General features: G+C 42.9%; 1 protein-coding gene across 7 annotated transcripts in view; it reads right to left on the bottom strand.

Annotated features, from left to right (window-relative positions):
- Positions 1-27,086, bottom strand: part of HMG20B (high mobility group 20B) — a 282,791-nt gene that overhangs the window by 216,115 nt on the left and 39,590 nt on the right. For 5 of the 7 annotated variants that reach the window (XM_073543403.1, XM_073543409.1, XM_073543412.1 and 2 more), the window contains exon 2: positions 2,095-2,155. In XM_073543403.1, coding sequence (XP_073399504.1) covers positions 2,095-2,129 — 35 coding nt within the window. In that variant the 5' untranslated portion in view covers positions 2,130-2,155. Of the gene's footprint in view, positions 1-2,094; positions 2,156-9,066; positions 9,123-22,316; positions 22,342-27,086 lie in introns of those variants that run through there. The other 2 variants (XM_073543406.1, XM_073543408.1) reach the window with 2 other exon arrangements.

Below are 27,086 nucleotides of genomic sequence, written 5' to 3'. Positions count from 1 at the left end.
ACGCTGAGAACGAAAGTCGCTACTATTTGAGCATTAATGCATTGTGATTATTCCATTAAGTATTAGCTAGCTCTGCCTTTGATCATTACGGCAGACATATAATGTAGGGGGCTCAGCGAAATTGTTACTTACCTTTAGCAGTGTGTATTTTACACTATTTAATTAAGGATGTGTTCCTTCTGCTTTTAGAACTATTGGGCTTTTTCCTTAAACATTCAGATGGAAGCTTAATATATATAGCTATATGAATTAATGCCCAAGTAATGAACATTATTTGTATGGGGAAAAAAAGATTGAAAAAAATGTTTGTATGATATGTGATTATGTTGTATAAAGCTGAACTCTGTGAGCATTTATCATTACATTTGTACCTTGGTTTTTTTAGAAATTTCCTTGTAAAAAAATTTTATGAACTTTATTAATAAATGATTGGTTTTATAGATTCATCTATTTTTGCCTATTTGCCTTTGTTATGTCTGCACAAATTTGTGGCAGAAATTGAGATATAATATACTGTATTGAGGTGGCTATTATTTTTGGACTAATTTGTTATGTATAAAAAAAAACCTAATAAAGCTTGTATTTTTATGCATTATGTGGTGATCCCCCTATCTATGGCCTATATCTTTTCCCTTTTCTTTATATTGCTCCAGTTTCTATAGGCCTGGGTTAGGATCCTACCATTATATAGCCTGTGGTGCCGCCTCAATTTTTGTATATATTGTGATAAAACACTCCGGGATCGCCTTTGCTGGGGTCAAAGGTCACGTGCGTTCAGCATGAAACTCAGGCGCAGAGCTGGGATTCGTGTATAACTGACCCTGGGTCAGGTTTATTAACGGTGAAAGCAATGCAAAAGGAAATAAGACATAAAACAAATCCTTGCCTGTCCGGCACTAACTAAACAATGGACAACCTAACTACCAACTGGCGGGCTTCTCCCGTCCAGCCAAACCACAGTTGCAGTGGGCACTGCTTCCACTCACGTGTGTCTCTCACACAGACAGGCTCTCTGTGTTCCCAGGCTGAGACACTCACACAACCACCTTGCATCCTTTTATATCCACCTCCCATTATCCATTAGTAAGCAGGTGCGATACTGACCAGACTAGGCCACATAGGAAAGGAATCTGGGCGAGATATACCTGCCCTCATCCATATACAATAATCAGAACCTACCACTCGTGTCTTCAAAACTTTTCACGTGCTGCGCCAATTCTTTGGAATGCACTACCCAGGTTAATACGATTAATCCCCACAGTTTTAAGCGTGCCCTAAAAACGAGTTTGTTCAGACTGGCCTACCGCCTCAACGCATTAACCTAAATATCCCCGTGTGGCCCATTCAAAATTTTTTACCATAACCAGGTTCCTCGCATTATGTTCTCACACGCTTTATGCATTTAATAGCCCTCTGTGTCTGTACTGTTACATATTTAGATTTAACTGGTTCATGCAGCATCACAGGAACACCCGATTCTTACACTATGGCTGGTCCGAACAATGAAAGCAATAGTTACCATCGACCTTTCGTGTCTCCCTTATTTCCTCATATATTGTAAGCTTGCGAGCAGGGCCCTCATTCCTCTTGATATCTGTTTTGATCTATGTGTATTGGTATGCTGTAATGTCTATTGTCTGTAGAAGTCCCCTCTATAATGTAAAGTACTGCGGAATGTGTTAGCGCTATGGAAATAATTTATTATCATCATACACCCTTTGGTCTACCATGGCTATGCACAAATGGCCTCCGATTTTCCTTAGTATACTCATTTCTGCTAGTTAGGATTTTCTACTCCTCTTGGCCATACCCCCTTTCATCCCTTCCTCCTCCCCCTCTTTTCATTAGTTATCACTTACAGAAATTAAAAGCGGCATTTTACATCTGAAGTGGGCACATTTTCCTGGCATTGTATTCCTGCACATTTTTTTTTTTTTTTCAGAAGTGACATTTTATAATGGCATTTATTGTGTTCCAGTTGGGCCTCAAAACAAGAAAAAAAAACAATCTTTGGTTACCAAATCGCATCACTATATTGATACTGCTGTCTTATACATCCATCTGAAGTGGGCAAACGGTATACGGGGTACTCACAATACTCCAGATAGATGCTTTGCTGTTTGGGACATGATATTCCAATATCGGCTATGGTAGTCTGTAAAAGAAAAATGGGGGGGGGGGGGGGGAAGGTTTATACAGCTGCTCCCAAATTCACTGTAATAAATCCATACACAGATTTATTCATGTGTATACCAATACAACACAATTCTCAATCTGTGCAAATGTTACCTATCTACCCACCAACATTGAATGACAGCCCTCTGTTTCATTTACATTGTTGGATTTGTTATGCACGTCCAATAGCAGTTAAGCATCCACTGTTCTCTCTCTCTTCCCCAGACAGTCTGCTTGTTTCTGGGAACAGCTTGGGACGAACATGCAGTTTTCTTTGTCCCAAACTGCCATTAACAGTAATCACACATTCTGAGTACAGAGCGCAATACAGAGACTGGCCAAAGGTCTCCAGACCAATTCCTGAAAGCCTCATGCATGCTTGTGGTAATATTAATAAACACACAAACACCTTTTTCACTAAATTAGAATATCAAAAAGTGAATTTCAGTTTAATACAAAGAGTTAAACTCAGTTTATGGAGCCATTACAAAGTGATCTATTTCACATGTTTATTTGTGTTAGGCTGCGTTCACACGTCACTTTTTTGCGCTTTCGCGGCGGTTTTAAACGCGCGATTTTGCCGTGAAAAATAAGCATCCCATGCAATCCTATGGGATTCCGCAATGCTGTGCTAATGCTGCGTTTTTTTCCACGGCAGAATCGCTTCGCGGTAAAAAACACAGCTTGCTCAATAATTTAGCGGAATCACGGCGATTCCGCCCACATAGGAATGCATTGTTCTGCTTACTTTCCGCATGTGGCTGTGCCCATGTTTTACCATGTCAAAGTGACAGGGTGGGTACTTCCTTACTTATGTAACGCTCACTAATATACAGATTAGGCACACTGAATACAGTTTTATGGTAAAACAATAATGTAACAATTTCTTAAGATTACATCAGGATATTGCTGAATTATGGAATGGCAGATATAATATTACCCTGTTTTGTTAATTCATTTCATTACATGTGAATCATACAATTAATATGAATTATAGAGAAATAAGCATCAATACATTACCAAGTATTGTAACATCACTTCTCCACTGGAGGGACCACAGTGTCAGCGAGAAGGGAATACTCTGGTCTTGACATCACAGAAACCATGCCTCCACGATACCTTCTGAAATGTCCCTACCTCGCTGACACAGGGTCCCCTTTTTTATACACAGCTTCCACATCCTCCCCCATCACATCTGTGCAGTATGTTTAGGCCGAATCATCAGTATCTTGCCATTGCGCAGTAGGATGTTCGTTACTGATTACAACCAAAGATTTGCTGGCCACTGGCATGTGTCTTAACAATAGCATAATGCTTCAAGGTTGTTTGCTTCTGTTCAAAGTTCAACCATATGTTGCTTGTCACAAAGTTACCTCTTCATGATCATAGCATAACGCTCTAAGATGGTAGCATATGGGCAGCATGACTTCCATAATCACCTATTCTGAAAACTGGATACCTATCGTAACCCAGGCACACACTCTACTTGTCTCATTTGTATCACAATCGGTCCTTGATTATTGATGTCATGCATGACCATTGCTACATGAAACCATCAAAACATTTTGGTCTCCCTTGTCTCTGAGCATCACACTAATATTGAACACAAGACTTCCTTGTTAAAGCAGCATAAATATTCATTATCTGTACAGTTGTTATTTTTCCTATTGTCTTTGTAATTTTTCCCAGCACATGTGTAAGAATACACCACACAACTCTTACTCCTACATATATTAGAATACCACACAGAGTTAAGGTACTGTCACACTAAGAGATATCGCTATCACTTGTGACGTTATAGCGATATTGCTAGCGATATCGCTATGTCTGATACTTACCTACAACCCGCTCCCCCGCTGGTTATCGCTGATCGCGCGAGAACAGGCTGGACTGTTTCTCTTCGTCAGCTTCCTGCGGCGCTTCCTTCTGTGACGACGAGCGACGCGTGGAGCCGGGCGGGAGGACGCAGGATCGCCTGGTGTGACAGGTAAGTAGCAACCCCCGTCCCCAGCGATGTCGCTAGTGAGATCTGCCTGTGTGGCAGCTCACTAGCGACCACTTAGCGATGCACCAGCGATCCTGACCGCGTCATATCGCTGGTCGGGATCGCTGGTACATCGCTAAGTGTGACAGTACCTTTAGTTGGAAAGCTCCTTGTAGAATTCCCATCAACCACCCCCCAATTCCTTTAACCCAATTGGCAGGTTATAGAAAACTGAAAGTATTCAGTATCACTGTTTGTCAAAGCAAATATCACAGTGGTCACTTGTGTGCAAATCAGGATAATGAATCCTTGAAACACACAGCTTCAAAGACCATAGAACAATCAACCTTATCAACCTTGCCTTACGGTATTAAACACAGAGCAAACACTTTGTGGCTCAGTATCAAAGTTCAGCATCAATGATATTACACCGTAGTATATTGCAATATATAGTGTTTGTATTCAAACAACCATATTTCATATTTGCAATACATTCCACCCTTGGTCTAGTGACTGCACTATATCAAAGCTTATAAACAATATATTACAATATGTAGGCTATAAGATATCCATATTTTTATTAGCACCACAGACCACCATGCGAAAAGCAAGCAGAACATTTGCGTTTTGATGTTTTTTTTTCATGCATTTTAGTAAGCTAAATAAAGATCTATTTAACAAAAATTGTCATTTGTCCAACCTCTTATTTTGCATACTCCATTGAAGAATAATGTTAACTCAAAATATATCCATCCATCGAAAGCTATAGCCATCCATTGACAGACAGATATATCCATCCATGGATGAATGGATGGATGGATGGATATATCTGTGGGAAAAAATAAATAAATATATACTCCCTGTTCCGACGTAGTCCATTTAATAACGAGTGTCCGACGACGATCTCCTCTATAGAACAGGGACATCGGGTGATGTTACTGCTCTACAGAGCCTCCCACGATGCACTGACAGGAGACAATGGCTCCTGCAGTGCATCACTGAAGAGGATACCCAAGTTCATCCTCTCACTTTACGGCAATGCTGCCGGGGACTAGGTTATTGATGAGTATTTACTCATATGTAATATCTGTAATGTACAGTATATACCGTTTTTGTTTTTTGTTGTCTTTTTTTACTACACTACTGAACACATGCATTGTCTGCTGGGTCTACTGTCCTATCATGGGCAATGCCATCACTGAGCATTCATAGCCGGATGGGAGCAGTAGTCCCATCAGACAATGGCTGCTTAGACACACACACACACACCATGCACAGTCTCCACCCACACTTCACTCCTCCCGATCTGCAGCGTTTCTCGCACCCACATCCACAAATCTTTCTTACACCTGCGGTTTTGCTGCGGATGTGCCTGACTCACTGGAAGTCAATGGGTGCAGAAACGCTGTAGATCTGCAAGAAGAATTGACATTCGGCGGGGGGGGTTGGGGGGGAAATCGCTGCAAATCTGCGTGGATTTTTCCCGCAGCATGTGCACAGCAATTCTTAAATTCACATTGAGCAACAATGGCTGTGCACTACACTGCGGATTTGATGAGAATCCGTGCGGTCAAAAACGCTGTGGATCCGCATCTAAGTCTGCATCGTGTGCACATACCCTTAATGTTGATGATTATGGCTTACAGCCAACGAGAACCCAAAAGTCATTATCTCAGTAAATTAAAATACTTTATAACATCAGCTAGAAAAAGGATATTAAAATCCAAAATGTTGGCCCACTGAAATGTATGTTCAGTAAATGCACTCAAATACTTGGTCACGGCTCCTTTTGCATCAATTATTGCAACAATGCGGCATAGCATGGAGGCGATAAGCCTGTAGAACTGCTGAGGTGTTATGGAAGCTCAGGCTGCTTTGATAGCAGCCTTCAGCTCATCTGCATTGTTGGGTCTGGTGTCTCATCTTCCTCTTGACAATACCCCACAGATTCTCTATGGGGTTAAGGTCAGGTGAGTTTGCTGGCCAATCATGCACAGCGATACTGTTTTTAAGTCAGGTATTGGTACTTTTAGCAGTGTGGAAAGGTGCCAAGTTCTGCTGGAGAATGAAATTTCGATCTCTAAAAAGCTTGTCGGCAGAGGAAAGCATGACATGCTCCAAAATAGCCAGGTAGACTGCTGCACTGACTTTGGTCTTGATAAAACACAGTGGACCTACCCCAGCAGAGGACATGGCTCCCCAAACCATCACTGATTGTGGAAACTTCACACTAGACCTCATGCAGCTTGGATTGTGGGCCTCACCACTATTTGACCTTGATTTCCAAATGAAATGAAAAACTTAATTTCATCTGAATTCAACACCTTGGACCACTGAGCAACAGTAGAGTTCTTTTTCTCCTTGGCCCAGGTAAGAGGCTTCTGTCATTGTCTATTGGTCATGAACAGCTTGACACAAGGAACGCAACACTTGTAGCTCGTGTCCTGGATACATCTGTGGTGGCTCTTGAAGCAATGACTCCAGCAGCAGTCCACTCCTTGTGAATCTCCCCCAAATTTTTGAATGGCCTTTTCTTAACAATCCTTTCAAGGCTGCACCTTTTTCTACCACACTCTTTCCTTCCACTCAATTTTGCATTAACATTCTTGGATACAGCACTCTGAACACCCAGCGTCTTCAGCAATGACCTTTTGTGGCTTACCCTCCTTGTGGAGTGTGTCAATGACTGCCTTCTGGAAATCTGTCTATTCAGCAGTCTTCCCCATGATTGTGGAACCTACTGAAACAGACTAAAGGACCTTTTTGTTTAAATGCTTAGGAAGCCTTTGCAGGTGTTTTATTAATTATTCTAATTTACTGAGATAATGACTTTTGGGTTTTCATTGGCTGTAAGCCATAACCATCAACATTAGCAAATAAAACATTTGAAATAGATCAGTTTTTATTGGTTCTATACAATAAATGGAGTTTCCCCTTTTTATATTGAAGAACTGAAGTCAACTTTTTGATGATATTCTACTTCTAAATACAGCCTTTCTAGCTAAAAACAAAACCCTGCAACACAGTCCATACGTATGCGGGTAGCACCCCGCTCTTGAGCAATACAGGTTCAGACCCTCTTCAGGACACAGAGCCACTGGGGAGCCTCTCTCCAGTCTATGCAGACTGACTCTAGAGCCCAGTGACTCAAGCCTCAGGCCATGTGACCAGACACATAACTGACATCACAGGTCATGATAGCACACATCAGTACTCAGCTCTCTAGGTGAAGACACAGTGGACATTCTCCCACCCGCTCTATGAATGTCCACTAAAACCAGCCCATAATGAAACTTTAATTTTACCCTCCCAACACTAAGGCTAGGTTCACATTTGCGTATGGAAGAGCTGCGGCCATCTGCGGACTTCCTCCGTGAAGCTCCGCCCACGGCAGCACCTCTACAGTCAGCTCCACCTATGTGTGCATACTTATGCATGCGTCCTGCGTGCCCCATCTTTAGCATTAGGTACGCAGGTCATGACGCTTTATGCGGATGCCTCCGCATGCGTCGCTCTGACGATGCGGCGCCCACATAAAATGATGCATGCGGAGGCATCCGCATACGGTGGCATGATCTGCGTACCCAATGCTAAAGATGGGGTACACAAGGCGCATGCAGAGGTATGCGGACATTGCTGGAGCTGACCGGAGGAGGTGCGGCCATGGGCAGAGCTTCACAGAAGTCCGCAGACAGCCACAGCTCCTCCATACGCAAATGTGAAGCCAGCCTTAGTGATGTGTCCTTCGACAGCTCTTTGGTCTTCACCATAGTGGAGTTTGGAGTGTGACTGTTTGAGGTTGTGGACAGGTGTCTTTTAAGGTACTGTCACACTTAACGATGCACCAGCGATCCCGACCAGCGATATGACGCGGTCAGGATCGCTGGTGCATCGCTAAGTGGTCGCTAGTGGGCTGCCACACAGGCAGATCTCACCAGTGACATCGCAGGGGTCGGGGGTCGCTACTTACCTGTCAGACGAGGCGATCCTGACGTCCTCCCGCCCGCGTCCGCGCGTCGTTCGTCTCCACAGCAGGAAGCCAGGCAGGAAGCTGACGACGAGAAACTGACCAGGACGTTCTCGCACGATCAGCGATAACCAGCGGGGGAGCGGTTGGAGGCAAGTATCAGACATACCGATATCGCTAGCAATATCGCTATAACGTCACAAAAACTAGTGACGTTATAGCGATATTGCTAGCGATTATCGCTTAGTGTGACAGGCCCTTTATACTGATAACAAGTTCAAACAAGTGCCATTACTACAGGTAATGAGTGGAGGACAGAGGAACCTCTTGAAGAAGTTTCTGTGAGAGCCAGAAAGCTTGCATGTTTTTAGGTGACCAAATACTTATTTTCCACCATAATTTGAAAAAATCTTGCCAAATCAGACAAGGCGATTTTCTGGATTTTTCTCATTTTGAGGCCGGGGTCAGGCATGCGAGATACTCAGACGAGTCTCGCATGTCAATACCCGGCACTGCCGCCGTCACTCGGGAGAGGAGTGTGCGGCTGCATAGAAATACATGCAGCCGCACACTCCGCTCCCGAGTGCCGGCAGCAGTGCTGGGTATTAAAATGTGAGACTCGTCCGAGTTTCTCGCATGTGTGATTCCGGCCTGACTCTTATAGTTGTGGTCTACTTATGATGTCAGTTACAGGCCTCATCTTTTTAAAGTAGGAGAACTTGCACAATTGGTGGCTGACTAAATACTTTTTTTCTATATAGAATTTTTGCAACAACATTTTTACTGCATTGCCACAACTTTGGAAAATTCGGTGCAAAAACGTTTAGCAATAAAACACAGCACGATTGCACTGTGCTGACATTCATACTTGCTTTGATTGTGCCTTAAGTGTGAAGAGTCAACCAAGATAACCACTATTAGTAATATAAATAACGCTGACCTATTAGTGTACAGCTGATAGCTGCCGGATTGTCACTTGTTGAAGGATGCTAGTCTCTTATATTGCAGGTCAGTATAAAGAGAAAAAAAAAAAGACACAACTTTCAGTAATATAACTAGTTTACTTATTTCCCCCCCCCACGGTACACAAAACTACCGTACATTGTTATCTATAAATCTTGAAATCAAAGAGTTAGTTTGAATTCACGTCTGTGTTACACAGTCCATGCAAGGAGCGCAATACTCAGCCATTGAAGATGGCAGTCAGTATCTGGAGACCAGCAATTGACCCGTACAGTACTGCCTTTGGTGTCATTTAGATAAATGCATTTTTGATTTAAACTCACAAACGGGACTTGAACCCAGGGCTGTGGAGTCGGTAAGCCAAACCTGCGACTCAGACTCCTCAATTTCCCTTACACAGACTCCGACTCCCACATATATTGCTTATATGTAAGTGAAAAATTTATTGTAGTACAATGTGAACATCAGACATTTAATCTATGATACAATAATCAAGATATTTAGATAGAACATAATATCTATTTATTGGAATACAATTTTAGAACACAAAAAAAAAACTAATAAATTGTAAATATGTAATACACTGTATAATATTGATTACATACGGTACAGACCAAAGTTTGGACACACCTCATTCAAAGAGTTTTGAAAATTGTAGATTCACTCTGAAGGCATCAAAACTATGAATTAACACATGTGGAATTATATAATTAACAAAAAAGTGTGAAACAACTGAAATTATGTCTTATATTCTAGGTTCTTCAAAGTAGCCACCTTTTGCTTTGATTACTGCTTTGCACACTCTTGGCATTCTCTTGATGAGCTTCAAGAGATAGTCACCAGAAATGGTCTTCCAACAGTCTTGAAGGAGTTCCCAGAGATGCTTAGCACTTGTTGGCCCTTTTGCCTTCACTGTGTGGTCCAGCTCACCCCAAACCATCTCGATTGGGTTCAGGTCTGGTGACTGTGGAGGCCAGGTCATCTGGCGTAGCACCCCATCACTCTCCTTCTTGGTCAAATAGCCCTTACACAGCCTGGAGGTGTGTTTGAGGTCATTGTCCTGTTGAAAAATAAATGATGGTCCAACTAAACGCAAACCGGATGGAATAGAATGCCGCTGCAAGATGCTGTGGTAGCCATGCTGGTTTAGTATGCCTTCAATTTTGAATAAATCCCCAACAGTGTCACCAGCAAAGCACCCCCACACCATCACACCTCCTCCTCCATGCTTCACGGTGGGAACCAGGCATGCAGAGTCCATCCGTTCACCTTTTCTGCGTCGCACAAAGACATGGTGGTTGGAACCAAAGATCTCAAATTTAGACTCATCAGACCAAAGCAGATTTCCACTGGTCTAATGTCCATTCCTTGTGTTCTTTAGCCCAAACAAGTCTCTTCTACTTGTTGCCTGTCCTTAGCAGTGGTTTCCTAGCAGCTATTTTACCATGAAGGCCTGCTGCACAAAGTCTCCTCTTAACAGTTGTTGTAGAGATGTGTCTGCTGCTAGAACGTGTGGCATTGACCTGGTCTCTAATCTGAGCTGCTGTTAACCTGCGATTTCTTAGGCTGGTGACTCGGATGAACTTATCCTCCGCAGCAGAGGTGACTCTTGGTCTTCCTTTCCTGGATCGGTCCTCAAGTGAGCCAGTTTCTTTGTAGCGCTTGATGGTTTTTGCCAATGCACTTGGGGACACTTTCAAAGTTTTCCCAATTTTTCGGACTGACTGACCTTCATTTCCTAAAGTAATGATGGCCACTCGTTTTTCTTTACTCAGCTGCTTTTTTCTTCCCATAATACAAATTCTAACAGTCTATTCAGTAGGACCATCACCTGTGTATCCACCAGACTTCTGCACAACACAACTGCTGGTCCCAACCCCATTTATAAGGCAAGAAATCCCACTTAATAAAACTGACAGGGCACACCTGTGAAGTGAAAACCATTTCCGGTGACTACCTCTTGAAGCTCAAGAGAATGCCAAGAGTGTGCAAAGCAGAAATCAAAGCAAAAGGTGGCTACTTTGAAGAACCCAGAATATAAGACATATTTTCAGTTGTTTCACACTTTTTTGATAATTATATAATTCCACATGTGTTAATTCATAGTTTTGATGCCTTCAGAGGGAATCTACAATTTTCATAGTCATGAAAATAAAGAAAAACGCTTTGATTGAGAAGGTGTGTCCAAACTTTTTATCTGTACTGTGTATATATATATATATATATATATATATATATATATATATATATATATATACACACACATATACACACACACACACGCACACACACACCCAAACACATACATACATACTATGACTTATCTCGGCTAAGACAAAGCCTAGATCCTCAGGCTACATTCACACTATGGGCGTAGCCAGGATCAAACCTGGGGGGGGGGGGGGGCAGAACCTTATACTGTTCCGCAGAACTTCATACTGCACACCTCAGCTGCTGCAGAACCTCATACTTCACACCCCTACACTTGAAAATAAAGCCTGCACCTTAAGATGTGGTGGTGAAAGAAGTCTATTTATTCCAACTATCAGTTGATGTTGATGTGTTACTGAAGACGAGCAATGCCTGTCCTGGGCATACTTTTGAGCAGCTATGAGGTGTACCTGACTGGTGCTAAAAAAAAGGAGTGTTAGTCTGTGTGCTATCCGGCTTTCATTCTTTTTGGTATAGATATGATATGGATAGACAGATATGGATATATAGAGCAAATTTCTAATCTGCTTTTGCTACTGAAAACATTAGCTATGAGCTCAAAAACCTTTCAGGTGATGTAGTTTTTTTAAAAAGCTGATCTGCTTTTGCAACTGAAAAACGTATCCTCAAAAAACACAGGAAAAGCTGTAGCCTTAGATCAAGAATAGAACATTTCATAACTTTACCAAATTCCTATGAAAAAATATTCAGCACATTCTGCATTGAACTACTGTACCCAATTTATATATTATAGGAGTCGGTCCATTTTATACCGACTCCACCAAAATCAGCACCGACTCCGACTCCACAGCCCTGCTTGAACCTAATGAAGCTCGTGTTACTGGCACTGCACATAAAACCACAGCATGCACTACACATTCACCATAATGGACAAGATTGGGCATGTAATAGGAGATAACGCCTGTATCCATCCAGGAGTTACTTTTGAACCAATACAGCTGCACATGGAGGTCAGTGATGGCCATAACTAGTTGCCAATTGTCACATTTTTTACTGCATTTATAAATTTAGGATGAGTCCTTATTGCCAGTTAAGAGATTCCTTTACAATTACTCAAAAATGTTAGTCCTAAAAATAAGAAAGATGGCACTTCAAAAGCATAACAACCACAAGAAGTCCTACCACAATTAATTGGCAGACATAGTCACATAGTTATTAAGGTTGAAGGAAGACTTTAAGTCCATCTAGTTCAACCCATATCCTATCCTAACATGTTGATCCAGAGGAAGGCAAAAAAAACCCATGTGGCAAACAGTAAGCTTCACACTGGGGAAAAAAATTCCTTCCCGACTCCACATACGGCAATCAGACTAGCTCCCTGGATCAACGCAATATTAAGGAAACTAGTGTATATACCCTGTAATATTATACTTTTCAAGAAAGGCATCCAGTCCCTTCTTAAATTTTATTAGGGAATCACTCATTACAACATCATATGGCAGAGAGTTCCATAGTCTCACTGCTCTTACAGTAAAGGATCTGCGTCTGTGAGTATGCTTAAACCTTCTTTCCTCCAGACGTAGAGGATGCCCCCTTGTCCCCGTCACAGGTCTAAGAGTAAAAAGATCATTAGAAAGGTCTTTGTATTGTCCCCGCATTAAAATGTATAAATATATAAGATCACCTCTAAGCCTTCGATTTTCAAAACTAAATAACCCCAAATGTAACAACCTGTCTTTGTATCGCAGACCCACTAGTTCCCCAATAACCTTGGTCGCTCTTCTCTGCACCCGCTCCAGTTCAGCTATGTCTTTCTTATACACCGGAGACCAGAACTGTACACAGTATTCAAAGTGTGGTTGCACTAGTGACTTGTATAGAGGTTAAATTATGTTCTCCTCATGAGCATCTATGCCTCTTTTAATGCATCCCATTATTTTATTTGCCTTTGCAGCAGCTGCCTGACACTGGCCACTAAATGTGAGTTTGTCATCCACCCATACACCCAGGTCTTTTTCAGTGACAGTTTTGCCCAGTGTTTTACAGTTAAGCACATAATTATACATCTTGTTTGTTCTACCCAAGTGCATGACCTTACATTTATCCCCATTAAAGCTCATTTGCCATTTATCAGCCCAAGCTTCTAGTTTACATAAATCCTCCTGTAATATAAAATTGTCCTCCTCTGTACTGATTACCCTGCAGAGTTTAGTGTCATCTGCAAATATTGAAATTCTACTCTCTATGCCCCCTACAAGGTCATAAATATGTTAAAAAGAAGCAGGCCCAATACTGACCCCTGTGGTACCCCACTGCTAACCGTGACCCAGTCCGAGTGTGCTCCATTAATAACCACCCTTTGTTTCCTATCCCTGAGCCAGCTCTTAACCCACCTACACATTTTCCCCTATCCCCATTGTTCTCATTTTATGCATCAACCTTTTGTGTGGCACCGTATCAAAAGCTTTTGAAAAGTCCATGTACATCATGTCCACTGCATCCCCTTGGTCCAGTCCGGAACTTACCTCTTCATAAAAGCTTATCAGATTAGTCTGACAGGAACGGTCCCTCGTAAACCCATATTGATATTGGGTCATGAGGTTATTCTTCAGATACTCCAGTATAGTATCTCTTAGAAAACCCTCCAGAATTTTACCCACAGTTGAGGTTAAACTTACTGGCCTATAATTTCCAAGTTCAGTTTTTGTCCCCTTTTTGAATATTGGCACATTTGCCATACGCCAGTCCTGTGCTACAGACTCTGTTATTATGGAATCTTTAAAGATTAAAAATAATGGTCTATGACTGTACTTAATTCCTGCAGTACTCGGGGGTGTATCCCATCCGGGCTCGGGGATTTGTCAATTTTAGCGATTTTTAGACGCTGCCGTACTTCCTGCTGGGTTAAGCAGGTGACATTTAATGGAGAATTTTTATCAATGATCATGTTATCAGTCATGGGATTTTCATGTGTAAATACTGTTGAAAAAAAGTCATTGAGCATATTGGCTTTTTACTCATCCTCATCCACCATTTCACCAAGACTATTTTTAAGGAGGCCAACACTATCATTTTTTACGTACTTACTAATTATGTAGTTAAAGGACACTTTGGGATTATTTTTACTTTCTCTGGCAAGGAGTCTCTCTGTCTCAATCTTTGCTATTTTGATTTGCTTTTTACAGAATTTATTTAATCTTCTGTATTTAATGCCTCATCACTACCTACTTGCTTTAATTCTAATGCTTTATTTTTGTCACTTATTGCGCCCCTTACAGTTCTACTTAACCATAGTGGTTTCCTCCTATTTCTAGGATGTTTATTCCCATACGGTATATACTGTGCACAGGTCCTATTCAGGATGCTAATAAACGTCTCACATTTTTCTTTGTGTATTTTTCGGTCTCAGGATATCGTCCCAGTTAATTGCACCAAGATCATCTCTCATCCGTTGGAAATTTGCCTTCCTGAAGTTTAGTGTCCTGGTTACCCCTCTACTACACATCTTATTAAGGATACATGAAAAATTATTTTGTGATCACTGTTACCCAAGTGACCCTCAACCCTTATATTTGATATGCAGTCTGACCTGTTGGTTAATATTAGGTCTAGCAGTGCCCCCACTCTTGTTGGGTCCTCAACCAGTTGTGAAAGGTAATTGTCTCTCATAGTTGTCAAAAACCTATTACCTTCAATGGCACTGCAGGTTTCGGTGTCCCAATATATTCCAGGGTAGTTGAAGTCCCCCACAATAATGACTTCTCCTTTAGTCGCCGCTTCATCTATTTGCTCGATGAGGATATTCTCTGTTGCGTCTATTATTTTTGGAGACTTATAACAAACCCCTATCAGTAATTTATTATTTTTCCCCCCTCCCCTCATCTCCACCCACAGGGAGTCTACATTTTCATTAGATTCACATATATTATCACGCAGGATGGGATTTAAGGATGATTTTACAAATAAACACACACCTCCCCCTCGCTTATTTGTACGGTCATTTCTGAACAGTCTATACCGCTGTAAATTAACAGCCCAGTCATGGCTCTCGTCCAGCCATGTCTCAGATATCCCCACCATGTCATAATTGTGCTCCAACAAAATTCTAATTCCTCCATTTTGTTGGCGAGGCTTCTGGCATTAGTATACATGCACTTTATGTATCTCTCTGTACCTCCATTCTTTTTTTAATTTATTAACTGTTCTAACCCCACCCCCCCATTTCATTATTTGTGCCCAGGTCTCTATCTGCACTGTCTTCCCCTAATATAAAAGGAATACCCTCCCCCCCAGTCCCTAAGTTTAAACACTCCTCCAACCTTCTAGCCATTTTCTCCCCCAGCACAGCTGCACCCTCCCCATTGAGGTGCAGCCCGTCCCTAGCGTAGAACCTGTAGCCAACTGAGAAGTCAGCCCAGTTCTCCAGGAACCCAAACCCCTCCTTCCTACACCAATTCCTGAGCCACTTATTAACCTCCCTAATCTCCTGCTGCCTCTCTGGTGTGGCACAGGAAGTATTTCCAAAAATAACACCTTGGAGGTCCTTGCTTTAAGCTTGCAGCCTAATTCCTTGAAATCATCTTTAAGGACCTTCCACCTTCCTCTAACTTTGTCATTTGTGCCAATGTGCACCATGACCTCTGGATCCTCACAGCCCCTCCCAGTAATCTGTCAACCCGATCAGTGATGTGTCGGACTCGAGCGCCAGGTAGGCAGCACACCGTTCGACGATCCCTGTCTTTGTGACAGATTGCCCTGTTCCCCTAATAGAGTCTCCCACTACCAGAACCTGTCTGGCCTGCCCTGCTCTCCTATTTCCCCCCTTACTGGAGCAGTCACTCCTCCGGCTTTCAGAGGACATGCCTTGCTGCAGCAGTGTTACCCCTGCACTGACACTCCCCTCATCTGCCAACTTAGCAAACTTATTGGGGTGTGCCAGATCAGGACTACCCTCCATGGCACTCTTCCCTCTACCCCGCCTTCTAACTGTCCCCAGCAAGCTGCTTTACTGTCCTGCAGCTCCAACCTAGCATCCCCCCCCCTCATCTATCCCATTGAGCGTCTGCTCAGGGAGCAGAAGACTCCTTTCCATACTGTCTATGGATCTCAGTGTTGCCAGATGCACATTTAGATCCAGTATCTGGGCTTCCAAATGCACAACATGCTCACATCTCGCACAGCAGTATGCACCCTCGACCAGCTGTTCAAGGATTTCATACATGCGGCAAGACGTACACTGCTACTTACAGTAGGAGGGTGTACGCTGGGCTCCGCAGAAGCAGAACGAGAGGGCTTCTCACCGTCCATGGTCAGTCTGTCACAGTCACCAGTGCAGAAATGGCCTTACCTGGACGCCCTCTGCCAGGGTCTTAAAAAGCCGAGGCGCCACAGCGTCTTTCGTGCTCTTCCTCCCCTGGTCCACAGGTAGGGGGTAATCGTGCTTACCCCTCCTCACGGCTACTTTCCAGCTGTCCACTGTCATCCTGTGGACGTCACTCCGCCCCCTCGAACTCCCAGCCACCGCCCCATGCCACCCCTGCATCACCTTAGCCCCCCCATCAGTGCCCATCACTTCAGGTAAGTGGGCGGTGAACAGGCGGCGAGTGGGCTGCAACAGGCGGGTGGATAGCGTCAGGCGGACACCAAGGCGAGGCTCTCACCTTCCCCGAGACGCCACTTGCGGTCCGTGGAGGCCGCCATGCTCCCGCCCGGAAACCGGAAGTACGGTGCCGTGTCACTTCCGGTGCGCGGATGTGCCGCCGTTATGGGGAGGACACCGGGGAGCTCCATGAAGACCCCGGCTGCACATCGCCGCCTTACTTTACCCCACGGAGGGGGCGCAGAAAAGGCGGGTACGGGGTCCCGAGTCGCGCCTGCAGGCGGAGACGGGAGCGGCCAGATCCAAGGAGGGAGGAAGGGATTTCCCGACCATCGGCCGCCCGACTCCAGGTAAGAGATGGGGTGCTCCGGTCGCCGGCCACGGCAGCACCATCGGACCTCTCATGCCCCCATAGGGGACAGGAAAAACACTGGAGGTAATAGGAAGAGGGCTATTTAACCTCTTTTGCATTTCCTGTCCCCTATTAGGGCTGGAAGACATCCTCCGATACTGCTGTCGTGGAAGGTGACTAGAGAAAGGACTTTTTTTTTTTTTTCTCTTCACAAAAATTTTCTTTTAGCCTCAGTTTTTTCATTTTCACATGGGCAAAAGGATAAAATGGATACTAGAATTTGTTGGGCAATTTCTCCTGAGTACACCGATACCTCATATGTGGTCATAAACCACTGTTTGGGCGCACGGCAGGGCCCGGAAGGGAAGGAGCACCATTTGACTTTTTGAATCGTTAGCGGACACCATGTAGTGTTTGGGGAGACCCTGTGTACCTAAACATTGGAGCTCCCCCACAAGTGACCCCATTTTGGAAACTAGACACCCCAAGGAGCTTATCTAGATGTGTAGTGAGCACTTTGAACCCCCAAGTGCTTCACAGAAGTTTAAAACGTAGAGCCATGAAAATAAAAAATAATTTTCCCTCAAAATTGATTTTTTATTTTCACAAGGCTAACAGGAGAAATTGGACAACAAAAGTTGTTGTACAATGTGTCCCGAGTACACAGATACCCCATATGTGGGGGGGGGGGGGGACCACTGTTTGGGAGCATTGGAGAGCTCAGAAGGGAAGGAGCTTGATTTTGGAATGCAGACTGATGGAATGTTCTGCAGGCATCATGTTGCGTTTGCAGAGCCCCTGATGTGCCTAAACAGTGGAAACCCCCCACAAGTGACCCCATTTTGGAAACTAGACCCCTCAAGGAGCTTATTTAGATGTGTAGTGAGCACTTTGAACCCCCAAGGGCTTCACAGAAGTTTATAAACGCAGAGCCATGAAAATAAAAAATCATTTTTTTTCCTCAAAAATGATTTTTTAGCCCACTATTTTTTATTTTCACAAGGGTAACAGTATAAATTGGACCCCTAAAGTTGTTGTTGTTCAGTTTGTCCTGAGTGCGCTGGTACCCCATATATGGGGGGGGTAAACATTGTTTGGGCGCTCGGCAGGGCTCAGAAGGGAAGGAGCACCATTTGACTTTTTGAATGGAAAATTAGCTCCAATCGTTAGCGGACACTATGTCGTGTTTGGAGAGGCCCTGTCTGCCTACACTTTGGAGCTCCCCCACAAAAGACCCCATTTTGGAAACTAGACCCTCTAAGGAACTTATCTAGATGCATAGTGAGCACTTTGAACCCCCAGGTGTTTTACAGAAGTGTATAACGCAGAGGCGTGAAAATAAAAATAATTTTTTTTCCCCTCAAAAAATGTTTGTTTTTTTTAGCCCACTATTTTTTATTTTCACAATGGTAACAGGAGAAATTGGACCTCAAAAGTTGTTATCCAGTTTGTCCTGAGTACGCTGGTACCCCATATGTGGGGGGGAACCACTGTTTGGGCACACGTCGGGCTCGGAAGCGAAGTAGTGACGTTATGAAATACCGACTTGATGGAATGGTCTGCGGGTGTCACGTTAGGTTTGCAGAGCCTCTGATGTGTCTAAACAGTGGAAACCCCCCACAAGTGACCCCATTTTGGAAACTAGACCACCCAAGGAACATATCTAGATGTTTTGTGAGCACTTTGAACCCCCAAGTGCTTCACATAAGTTTATAACGCAGAGCCGTGAAAATAAAAAAATATTTTTTCACAAAAATCATTTTTTTAGCCCCCAATATTTTATTTTCCCAAGGGTAACAGGAGAAATTGGACCCCCAAAGTTGTTGTGCAATTTTCCCTGAGTACGCTGATACCCCATATGTCAAATCAATCAAATTTATTATCGCCAAGTACATATTACATATATACAAGGAATTCTTTGTGGCAAAGAGACAACATAATATATAACAGATACAACAAGTAACATCTAACAAGACAGATACATTATATAGTCTACACATGACGATTTAATTGTTGAACAGAGAGTGGATAGAAGCTGTTCATATGGCGGTTGGTGCTGCATTTGGGGACTCTGAAGCGACGTCCTGAAGGGAGTAGTTGGAATGAGGAGTGTGCCGGGTGAGAGGGATCGGATGAAATTTTCAATGCGTGGGATCGAATACTCTTATCATAAAGATCCTGGATTTTAGGCAGGGGGGGAACCTATAATTCTCTCTGCTGTTCTGAAAGTCCTTTGTAAGCAGAGTTTGTCATGCGCAGTGGCTCCCCCATACCAGATTATCAGAGAGGAACAAATCACAGATCTGATGACAGCATTAAAGAATAAGATCAGCAGATTCTTAGACAAACCATATCTTTTCAGCTGACGCAAGAAGAACATCCTCTGTTGTGCTTTTCTTATAACAGCATCCACGTTTTTCCCCCATTTAAGATCATGAGAGATGATAACACCAAGGAATTTGGTCTCTGTGACCCTAAGAACCACTTCGTCATGGATGTAGATTGGAAGTATCTCATGTTGATCTTTCCTAAAATCCACAACCATCTCAGCAGTTTTTTTAGTGTTGAGTACAAGATTATTGGCTTTACACCAGTCACATATTCTTTTCACCTCACTCCGATACAAGTCTTCAGCATTTCCCCTGATGAGACCAATCAGTGTCATATCATCGGCAAATTTCAAGATTTTTACTGAGTCTGTTGAAGAGATGCAATCATTCGTATAGAGAGAAAACAGTAACGGGGACAAAACACACCCCTGAGGTGCCCCGATGTTTGTGACCAAGGTGTCCGAAGTGAATGGTCCAACTTTTACACTCTGTATCCTGGCTGTCAGGAAGTTATAAATCCACAAGCATAAGTTGAGAGGGACTCCAAGAGCTACAATTTTCTTATGAAGTAAATTCGGATCAATGGTATTGAACGCTGAGCTAAAGTCCATGAAAAGAATCCGGACATATGAGTGCAGTTCATCTGTATGATCAAAAATGTACTTCAGTGCCAGATTGACAGTGTCGTTTGCCGAACGATTCTCCTTATAGGCAAACTGAAGCGGGTCCCATAGCTTCTGCGTGAATTTTATCAGGTGGGACATTATAATTCTTTCGAACACTTTCATAGCTACAGATGTGAGTGCTACTGGTCTATAGTCGTTCAACTCAGAGGATCCCACTTTCTTGGGGACAGGGATAATTGTGGAATTTTTCCAACACTGAGGTACAACGCACTCTTTCAGTGACACATTGTATATATTTGTCAGTATAGGGGCAAGCTGGGTAGCACATATTTTCAGACACATTGGAGATACACCATCAGGGCCAGGTGCCTTTTTGACCTTAAGTCCCTTCAGGATGCGTATCACCTCTGCCTCGGAGATCACTACTTGGGTGTTGCACAATGAATGATCTTTATATGAACAGACTGAGGAGCTTAGAGATGAATAGCCACTGTGTGTAGAGCTTGCCTCAAATCTGCAGTAGAATTCATTTAACTCTGCTGCCAGACTTCTGCTGGGGTTCACTATAGTGGGGTGGCTTTTATAATTGGTGACCTCTCTTAATCCTCTCCATGCAGATCTAGTATCTTTTGATGAGAACCTTTCCTCCAGAATCTTTGCATACTCGTGTTTGGCTAACTTGATCTCTTTAGATAGCGAGTTCCTAAGTTTCTTGAATTCAGTAATATCGCCTGCTTTATAAGCCTCCTCTTTTCTCTTACGGATCAACCTGACTATTTGTAAACCACGGCTTGTTGTTTCCCCGAAAGTGGACAGATTTGGATGGAATAAACGGGTCTTCACAAAAACAGATCTATGAGGACACTGCATCAACCCATTCATCCAGACCCGAGCAGGTTTCCTGGAATACCTCCCAGTCCGTGCATTCAAAGCATGCTTGTAGTTGCAATTTTGCCTCCTCAGACCATGTCTTCTTTGTATAAACTGTAGGTTTGGATGTTTTCAACCTTTGCCTGTAGGCTGGAATTAAATGAATTAGACAATGATATGAAAAGCCCACTGCTGCTGGGGGTATGTGGGGGTAAACCACTGTTTGGGCACACGTCGGGGGCTCGGAATGGAGGGAGCGCGGTTTGACTTTTTGAACGCAAAATTGGCTGGAATTAATCGTGGCGCCATGTTGCGATCGGAGACCCCGTGATGTGCCTAAACAGTCGAAAGCCCTCAATTCCAACTCCTACTCTAAACCCAACACACCACTAACCCTAACCCAACTGTAATCATAACCCTAACTACAACCCTTACCCCCAACACACACCTAAACCTAATCCCAACTCTAACCCTAACCACAAGCCTAACCCTAATCCCAACCCACCCCTAACCTTAACCATAATTCCAGCCCTAACCCTAATTGCAACCCTAACCCCAATTCCAGCCCTAATTCTAACCCTAACCACATTTCTAACCCTAATTCCAACCCTAAATGGAAAAAAATATATATTTTTTTATTTTATTGTTTGTGCCTCGCTATGGGGGTGATAAACGGGGTGTGTATTTACTTTTTTTTTCATTTTGATCACTGAGTTTATGACAATGATCAAAATGAAAAATGAATGGGCAGCCAGCAAATTAATGGGCGCCGCCATCTTGGACAATGGCATGCGCCCGCCATTTTCCAAGATGGCGGCGCTCATGATCCGGATGGTGGACACTGGGAGCCACAGCAGGACATCGGAGGTACCGGGGGGGGGAAAATCGGAAGGTGGGGGGGAGCAGATGACGGCGGCGACAGATCGCCGCCGTCCGTGGCGGTGTGGGGGGGGGGGTCAGGTGTCGGTGTCCAGCCATGTCCGATGCTATTGGCTGGATTGTAATATTTAACCAAGTTTCATTGGTGAAATTTTACAAATCGCTCTGATTGGCTGTTAAAAGTGAAACGGCCAATCAGAGAGATCGTAGGCACGTGGGGGCTAAGCCACGCCCCCTGGGATTAACTATAGAGTTTCCTCTTTGTGCGGGACGGGTGACCTTTCAGTGACCTCGGTCACCCAACCCGCAGGAAGGCGATTTATAGCATGACGCCTACATAGGCGTCATGGGTCGTGAAGGGGTTAAGACAAGAACTTCTTAAAGCATATCTAAACTTACATAGTCCAGTATATGTTGTCTCTGTATGCTTGATGTTTTAGTTCATTTTTCCCCTTAGCTCCTGTTAGGAGAAAATAGCTGCTCTGATGACATATATACACTACACGTAGAATATAAGGTGAAAAACATCTCAAATTCAGAATTACAGTAACAGAATCATTTAGAACATGCGTGTGTGTTTTGGAATATGATATAGCACAAACATACTACCTCCCTCCTCCCCTCTTCATAGACTGACAAAACATGAGAAGCATTTAATGATCTGTACACTGAGACAAGCCTGACATTGAAAGTTCAGTTTAAAGCTAACATATTTTGCAAACTTTATACTTATCTGTCCTATTGACTTATGCAAAGATTTTATTTCCATCTTAAATTTTACAGTGCATGATTCCCTATTCTAGCAAGAATTTCAATATACCTATTTTTTTTTTTAAAGGACAATTTTTAGAGCGAATTTACATAATTATAAAATGTCTAAGAAGCATCTTATAAAGTCAGCTGTATTTGAGCATTTCAGTGACTCAAGCTAAAAAACAACATTTTGTTTGTCAGTGTATAAGTGAGCCAGATGAAAACAAATGCTGTGATGCCAAAATCACTGTATACTCAGGCAGTGATAAAAATGCTCCTTCAAGAGCTTCCAATCTAAAGAAAAAAAAAAAAATTATGATAAAACACATTTACAACGCTGCCACCCAGAAGTTTACAAAGTTGTGATTGAAAAGATCACAGCAGCACGAAGAAACCAGAGCCCAGCACTTCCCCGCCATGCAAGGGAGGAGGAAAGAGCCTCTCAATCATCAGTTACAAGATATTTTGTAAGTGACTGTAACAATGACAGCAGATTTGTGTTTTAAACACAAGCTTGTTGTGAAGGACAGTGTACCATTATTATATTATTAATTACTATTATTTGCACAACCAGCTTTTACAGCCCTTAATGGAGAAATGGCGTGCAAACTTGGCATTTCTCTGCAAAGAGAATGTATTAGAAAATTAGTAACTGAAGAAGCGCTTAACTAAAAGGAAGATCTTAAAGAGGCTCTCGAGACGCTTTGTTTCTTAAAAAGGATGCCTGCACGTGTCAGAGAACTATTTTGCTATCAATGTTCGATAGGTTTGTGACAACAAAAGAAATTGTTACTAAGTCGCTGGCAGTAAGGCTGGTTTGACATTTGCGGTTGTGTCCACAGCTTTTCTAATGCATACATCCGCATATGTCGTGTTTTCCTATCTTTAACGTTGTGGACGCAGGTACATGCATTTGTATGTGTGCCACCGCCTTTCCTTACCAATGCGTCATTTCTGGTTGTGCGGCGCGGCACAGCCAACTCAACATGTTGAAATTTTGAAGCCGGCAAATTGCATGTGGACGCTTGCGGAAGGAATGCGTCTAAACAACGCATTAACGCTTTGCATTTGCAAGAATTTACATAAAACACGCCCAATTGGGCGTGGCTTGTGTACATTCAAAAGTTCACTGGGAAAATAGCACTTGCCAACCGTCCGCAACCACAAGCATGCGTTTGCATGAGCTTGCGGACAATATGCTGCGTACTCAACTGCAAATGTGAACCTAGTCTAAAAGATACTGAAGCTCATCACAGCAGCCAGTTTCTCCAGACCTTAATGGAAAAAGTTCTGCAAGATTACAAACTCACAAAACAGGTTCTTGCTATTGTAACTGATAATGCTTCAAACATGATAAGTACAATTAAACTAATGAATGAGAACAATGAAGGTGAACAGCGGCTATAAAAACATTTCACATTCAGTATGTTTGAGTCCTGTTCCCATAATGGAGGAACAAACAGATATTACTACAGAAGAACAGCAAAGTGATTCTTTAAAATTAGATGATCTTTCCTATTCATCACATGCGCTGAGTTGTGCACACGCTGCAGCTAGCAATAAGTCTGCAAGAGGGACATGCTAAAACTCTGATTAGCAAAGTGAGGAAACTGGCTATTGCTGCCAGAACCACCAAAATAGATTCCATCTTGAAGACACGTGCTGAAAAAGGGGCAATTGTGGTTCAAGCCACTTGATAAGCAGCACCTATTTAATGGATTGAGCGATTGCTTGAGCTGAAACCCTTCCTTGTAGCTATCGCCAACCATCAGGCAACACATGAAGGTCAATGGTTACAGGTGGTTGAATTGAAGGAATTCATCACACATTTACAGTGACTAAAAAGTGACAAGCTGAGGATTTAACAAATAGCATTTTTATAAAAGGAGCGGAATAACTTGTTTTGCCTGTCCCAAAGAGAGCCACTGCTATTAGAAAATAAAATTCTGGCAGCTGTTTATGTGGACCTAAGCTATTGTATATTACAGGATGATCAACAGCTTACTGAAGAAAAAGAAGCTCCGATTGAGGTACTAGTTAGGATGAGTGGGCTACAGGACAGCCAAGAGCAAGAGGACTCTGGTCCTGCCAGTGCTGCTGCAGTTTCTTCATCCTCATCAGATGAGGAGTTTGATTTAGAAAAGTATTTGGACAACATTGGGAAGGCAAAGCATTGCCGCAGGGAAAAAGACTCCACTCCCATAGAAAACAGATTGACCATATTTCAGCAACATTTTTCACTTGCTCTCAAAGTAGAAGAGATCAATCGTTCATCAAAACTGACTGTGCATGAGGCAATTCCTTTACATCCTGAAATTGTTAAGAGATGTTGCCCCATGTGGTTACTGCTTTGCCACCAGGACTCTGGAGTCAGTAGGCCAAACCTGCGACTCCGACTCCTCAATTTCCTTTACACCGACTGACATATAATATATTTAAGTGAAAAATTTATTGTAGTACAATGTGAACATCAGACATTGAATAATTTTTATGATACAATAATCAAGATGTTTGGATAGAACATAATGTTTATTAGAATACAACTTTAGAACACAAAAAACTAATAAATTGTAAATAGGTAATATCGATTACACATAGAAATCTATATATATATATTAAACTATGTAAGTGGCAAAAAACAGTTTTCAACAAAAGCACACTAACATTTGTGCATTCTATGAATTTGTTCTAAGAAATAGAATTGCCTCCATCAGATCCTCCTTCATAGAGGACCTAAAATCTGACCAAATAATTTTAAAGCTAGAGAACAACCTCTCTACACTAACTTGGGTTGGAGGCAAAGTCGTAACCACATGGGCAACATCTCTAACAATTTCCGGGTATAAAGGAATTGCCTCATGCACAGTCAGTTTTGATGAACGGTTGAATTTTTCTATTTCTTTGAGAGCAAGTGAAACATTTTGCTGAAATATGGTCAATCTGCTTGCTATAGGAGACAGAGTGAAATCTTTTTCCTTGCGGCAACGCTTTGCCTGCTCCATGTCATCCAAATACTTGTCAAAGTCAAACTCCTCATTTGATGAGGATGAAGATATGGCAGCAGTAGCACTGTCAGGCCCTAAGTCCTCTTGTGCCTGGCAGTTCTCCTGTAGGCCACTCATTCTAACTGCTACCTCAGTCAGAGCTTCTTTTCCTTTAGTAAGCCGTTGATTATTAAGCAGTATACGATGACTTGGGTCCACAAAAACAGCTGACAGAAAATTTTTATTTTCCAATAGCTGTCTCCGTTTCATTGAAGCAGAAATGCCATCTGCGATTAAACCTCCTCTTTGGGACAGGCAAAATAGCAAGTTCTTCCACTCCCTTATGAAAATGCCAGGAGTTAAATCCTCAGCTTGTAATTTTTTAGTCACTGTAAATGGGTGATTAAGAAATTCCTTCAATTCAGCCACCTGTGTCCATTGCCCTTCATTTAGGGTTACCTGAGGGTTCTTCATATCTATAAGAAACAGTTTTAGTTCAAGCAATCGCTCAATCATTAAATAAGTGCTGCCCCACCGAGTGGCTTGATCCACAATTGCCCCTTTCCCAGCACGTCTCTTCAAGATGGAATAAATTTTAGGGGTTCTGGCGGCAATAACCAATTTCTTCACTTTTCCAATCAGATTTACAGCATGTCCCTCTTGCAGACTCTCTGTTATTGCCAGCTGTAGTGTGTGCACAACTTTCTCACTTTCTCCAGCTTGGGGCCCAGGAATCGGATCCTGTGCAGGGCAGGCACCCCTCCCCCTCCTCTCTCTGGTGAAGACAGGACAGAGGAGCGGCGATTGCCCCCTGCAGTCTGGAGCCGGTGAAGGACGGGAGCACTGCAGCATACAGTACAAGTGAGTTTTGATAGGTGCGTGCCGCTGTTTCTGGGGGGGGGGGGGGCAGCTGCCCCCGCAGGCTACGGCCATGATTCACACACGTTTTGCAGATCCGTTTTTTGCAGTAAAATGCAGTGACTCTGGGCATCCCAGCAAAGTCAATGGGTTTCAAGATATGACATTCAGACACATCGTTTTGTGAGAATCCGTTTTTGGGCTGAATGAGCATGTCAGTTTGTGTGGCATTTTTCTAATCTGCTTTTGCTATTGAAAAAAATTATCTATGAGCTCAAAAACCTTTCAGGTGATGCGGTTTTTTAAAAAGCTGATCTGCTTTTGCAGCTGAAAAACGTATCCTCAAAAAACGCAGCAAAAATGCTGTGTGTGAATGTAGCCTTAGATCAGAAATAGAACAGCCATTTATAGGACATTTCACAAATTCCTATGAAAAAATATTCAGCACATTCTGCATTGAACTACTGTACCCAATTTATTATATATTTTAGGAGTCGGGAGTCGGTCCATTTTATACCGACTCCACCAAAATGAGCACCGACTCCACAGCCCTGTTTGCCACCAACCCTAGTGT

The sequence above is a fragment of the Dendrobates tinctorius genome, unplaced genomic scaffold (assembly GCF_039654945.1).
Source record: "Dendrobates tinctorius isolate UK_male_01 unplaced genomic scaffold, ASM3965494v1 ptg000132l, whole genome shotgun sequence".
In the NCBI taxonomy this organism is placed as follows: domain Eukaryota; kingdom Metazoa; phylum Chordata; class Amphibia; order Anura; family Dendrobatidae; genus Dendrobates; species Dendrobates tinctorius.
This window is presented reverse-complemented; position numbering and strand designations above follow the sequence as displayed.